The sequence below is a fragment of the Engystomops pustulosus genome, chromosome 11 (genome assembly GCF_040894005.1).
Source record: "Engystomops pustulosus chromosome 11, aEngPut4.maternal, whole genome shotgun sequence".
Taxonomy (NCBI): Eukaryota; Metazoa; Chordata; class Amphibia; order Anura; family Leptodactylidae; genus Engystomops; species Engystomops pustulosus.
Window position 1 is genome coordinate 57283430 of NC_092421.1, and position 4298 is coordinate 57287727.

Below are 4298 nucleotides of genomic sequence, written 5' to 3' on the forward strand. Positions count from 1 at the left end.
AAATGACAAAGACACTTTTGAGCTACGCTATTTATCACTAAAAAGTGCATCTTATAACGTAAAAAATATGGTAAACTCCCCAAAGTAAAAAATAGTTCTGATTAAAATCAGCCTATATGAACAAAAAGAACAGACCTAAGCCCCAAAATAAATACAGAATTTAGACCATGCCTCTAAATATGTTTATATATCAGATCATTTTGCCCACTTGCCTCCACCATTGTTTGTTTCTGATGACAGTAGCTATTCTTGAATTTTATGGCCAAACAAAACCCTGTTTTTTTTAGTTTTATATATCTATCCTACAGTGTGAATTTTAAGAAACAATCTACCTGTATTTTTTTTGTTTAAAAATGGATAGTAAAAACTTATTTAAATCCTAATTTGGCACTTCTGGAACACATATTAATACGTCAAATTTTCATTTTCAGATGTTAAAACTCCTCATAAGTTTTGTAATGGTACTCTTAATTTCCTGGTTTTTTAGACTGTAGATCAAAGGATTTAATAGAGGAACCAATACAGCATACAACAGTGATGCAAACTTGTCCTGCTTCGGGGAGTAGCTTGTGGTGGGTCTTACGTATACACAGATTAGGGTCCCATAAAACATACATACGCATGTCAAGTGAGAAGAACAAGTGGAAAAGGCTTTACCTTGACTTGCTGAGGATTTTATTTTTATAATGTTAGATATAATAAATATGTACGACACTAATGTAATTATAAATGCAGTACCGACTAATAGTGAGCCTTCTATATAATTGACCATTTCCACCTTGGACGTGTCGCTGCAAGAAATATTTAGCAGTGGAATGACATCACAATAGTAGTGGTCAATAAGGTGGGATGCACAGAAAGAAAGTTTAGAGATAAGCACTACATGTCCGATAGCATCAATAAACCCAATAGACCATGCAGCAGATGCAAGTCCTGAAGACTTCCTAACGTTCATAAGATTAACGTAATGCAATGGTTGACAAATCGCGGCATATCGGTCATATCCCATGGCTGAAAGTAAGAGGATTTCAGTGCAAGCAAATGCTATAAAATAATACACCTGACACATACATCCCCAAAATGAGATGGAATTATTATTAGTGAGGAGCATGCTTAGGAAATTAGGTAGAATATTTGAGGTATAACCAATGTCAATGATGGAAAGATTCATTAAGAATGTGTACATTGGAGTATGAAGACAAGGATTCCAGCAAATAACAACAAGTATGGTGGCATTTCCAAAAAGAATAATATAATAAATAAGTAACAATGCTGTAAAAACTGGATATCGAAGTTCAGGAATGCCAGAGAAGCCTTCAATGGAAAACCAGGTCACGTTAAATTGACGACTGGAATGAATTTGATAAACGTCCATGTTTTTGAATTGTCTTGGTTTCTAAAGTAAACAAATCTAATATAAAATATGGAAAATGAACAATAAAAAAGTAAATTTCAATAGTGATGTACAGTATAATGCATCATTGGTGACATTGTAGAAAAATAAAAGGTACATTGAGGATGGACCCAAAGGAAACATGAAAAATATACCGAACTAATTATAACTGAAGAAAACTAAAATAAGTGATCCAAAACTTTGTCTTTGCCCTCGATTTTCCCAAAGAAAACCTATTGGGACTATTTGGATTATCAGATTCACCCCTCAGTCTGCTACCTCCCCATAAATATCTCAGTATATAGTTACTAACAACATTAACATATTTATGTACTTACTATATCTGGGAATATCTTCAGCTGAAAATAACCAGTGCTTCAATGTGAAATGGTAGAAATCCTCAAATTATATAAGATCCCTGCCAAAAGTTCAATTCTTTAGGGATCTCAATTATTAACAAAAGAAACAACATTGAGGTGGCAACTGGCATCAGTCACATGGTGATACATCATCTAAAATAGAAAAAAAGTTAAGCTTTTCTAAGAATACAAACTTTTTTTAGTAGTTGTATCATGGCAGGCCTTTGTGACAGCAGAGTGACTGTCCATAGTGTCATGGGTGGTCCCGGGACCCATGTCACGGGTCGTGGGCTCACCCATGCCCCCCGTGTGCTCCCACTCCACAGCACAACAACTTACCAGTCCTCACTCCTGCTTCCGGGTCCTTGGCCGTGTGTCGCCATGCGCGCCGTAATAGAGTTACCCAGAATTCTATTTAACCCAGCCTCTCCCCACACACAATGCGTTTGAGAAAGCCGTTATCTGTGACCTGTGTATTGACCTCCCTTTGTGACCCCGGACTTGTTCCTGACTTCACTCCGTCTCGGCGAGCACGTCAAACCTTTGCCGCCTGTCTCGACTTCCAGTCTGTCCCTCTGTACCTTGACCTTGGCTGCCACCGTCGGTAAGCTGCCACCATGTAAGCGTGCTTGGTTTATATATCCTAATTCTGGTGATAGATTTCCTTTAACCGCTTAATGCTCAGCGTCCGATATACAGGACGCAGTGTTCAAAAGTTATAACCATATAAAGCGACGCAAGTCAGAATCCAAAAAATTGGGCTGAGCCTTAAGCTACAAAATGGCTGCGTCCTTAAGGGGTTAAAGAGAGTCTGACAATATTTTGGTTCATTTACCAGGGCTTGAACTGGCATACAAGCTTTGAAATAGTTGCAATTCCTGGCACACTGTGCCTATTTCTCGATTTATGAAATACATGGCAAATAAGAAGTTCAGCCTAAACATGAACACATATGTTAACAATTCATAAATCCCTTTCACCAGCGTTTACGCCATTAATCTACCAGCTCCCACAGGTAGATTATGAAATGTCTTTCTGCAATTTCTTCTTTTATTTAAAAGAAATCTACGATTATCTGGTAGACATATTAAACTACAAATACTTACCTTGTTGATCTGGGCAGTGTCCTTCTCTAAGCTTGACACACAGGGATAACCTAAAAAAGAAACTTATTTTAAGCAGCCCATATGGGAGAGGGAGGCATCTGTCATGCATGAGGCATGCATAACTAGCAGTCTGGTGCGCCGGACATCGCGTCCCCACACTCTAGTCTTCTAGTTATAAGCCTTTTTTCTAGGTAATCCTGGTGTGGCTTAGAGAAGGACACTCCCGGGATCAACATCAAGAGAAGCATAGGTCAGTATTTGTAGTTTAATATGTCTACCAGGTAGTGGTCAATTTCCTATCATCACTATCATCAAAATGCCTGTGATTTAGACCACAATAGGTCCATAATTTAGTGGCAAATATATGGTTTAGGAAATTAAAATGGCAATTCCCATTCCAGTTTCAACTGTATTTTTATTGGGTTTTAGAGAGAAGTACAATGTATGGTACAATAAATATGGCGGTGGACCAGTACAAATCCTAAGGAGCCTAGATGAGGTCAAACTTATCGACTTTGTTTTGCAAAAGAACTTTTAGGTGTTCCATGGTGAGGACTTCCTTAATTGTTGTGTAGAGGTCGGCACGAGAAGGGAGAGCTGTTTGCTTAAATTTGGCAAAAATTTAAAATCACACAGCTATCAGGGTGTGATTTTCCCGGGCCATCTAAAAAATGTTCAGAAAGTATAGATCAGGCTCCACAGGAGTCACACAGCCCAACACATCTGCAACAATCTTCCCTACCATATGCCAGAATGGAACAATCAAGGTGCAAGTCCAGAATATGTGATGTACATTTTCTTTCAACAGATATCTGCAACTTTCGGATAAATTTGATGAAGGTCTGTAGTATGATATCAAAGTAACATAAGCTTATACTGATTCTCTTTGGATTGAATACACTTTAGTTTAGATTTGGCCACTATTGCTCCAAATTGCGGAGTTCAACGTTCTAACTTGGAAGGCTTCCCTCTTGAGCATGTAGTGATGCTTGGGGGATCCTTTCAGTATGGTTCCGCTAAAATTCTTTAAATTACAGCTATAAGCCCCACCATAGATGTAGCTTCCTTGCATTATCTTTCAAAGTCATCTCTCTCGTTTTTGCAACTTTTTTTTGCGACTTTTGTTGGCGCTCTTCAAGTACACCTCGGTCTGCACCTTTTGCAGTTTGCCTCATGTATCTTAACTTTCCAGATGTTCCGTGCAACTTTTCACCTTTTTTGCGACTTTTTAGGTGCAAATCTGCACTTGGTCCAGGGCAAGTGAAAAGGAAGTTTTTTTTCATAGACCCGATTTTAACATGTAAATTGGAATTATTTGACATGTTTTAACTGTTTAAAATTTTGCACAGTAACCTCTTTCGTCAAAATTCTTAAATGTTTTTTTTTTTTTATTGCTTACTTCTTAGGGTGAGGTCACACATAGCGGTTTAATTGCATTTT

General features: G+C 37.9%; 1 protein-coding gene across 1 annotated transcript; it reads right to left on the minus strand.

Moving 5' to 3' along the window:
- Positions 1 to 427: 427 nt before the first annotated feature.
- Positions 428 to 1375, minus strand: LOC140105455 (olfactory receptor 5B21-like). Its single transcript, XM_072129410.1, has one exon. It carries the CDS (start codon positions 1373 to 1375, stop codon positions 428 to 430), a length of 948 nt encoding a protein of 315 aa, XP_071985511.1.
- Positions 1376 to 4298: the final 2923 nt, after the last annotated feature.

Bases quoted from the DNA above. Each gene is read 5' to 3' on its own strand.
- LOC140105455 (XM_072129410.1), bottom strand. From the start codon at position 1,375: ATGGACGTTTATCAAATTCATTCCAGTCGTCAATTTAACGTGACCTGG.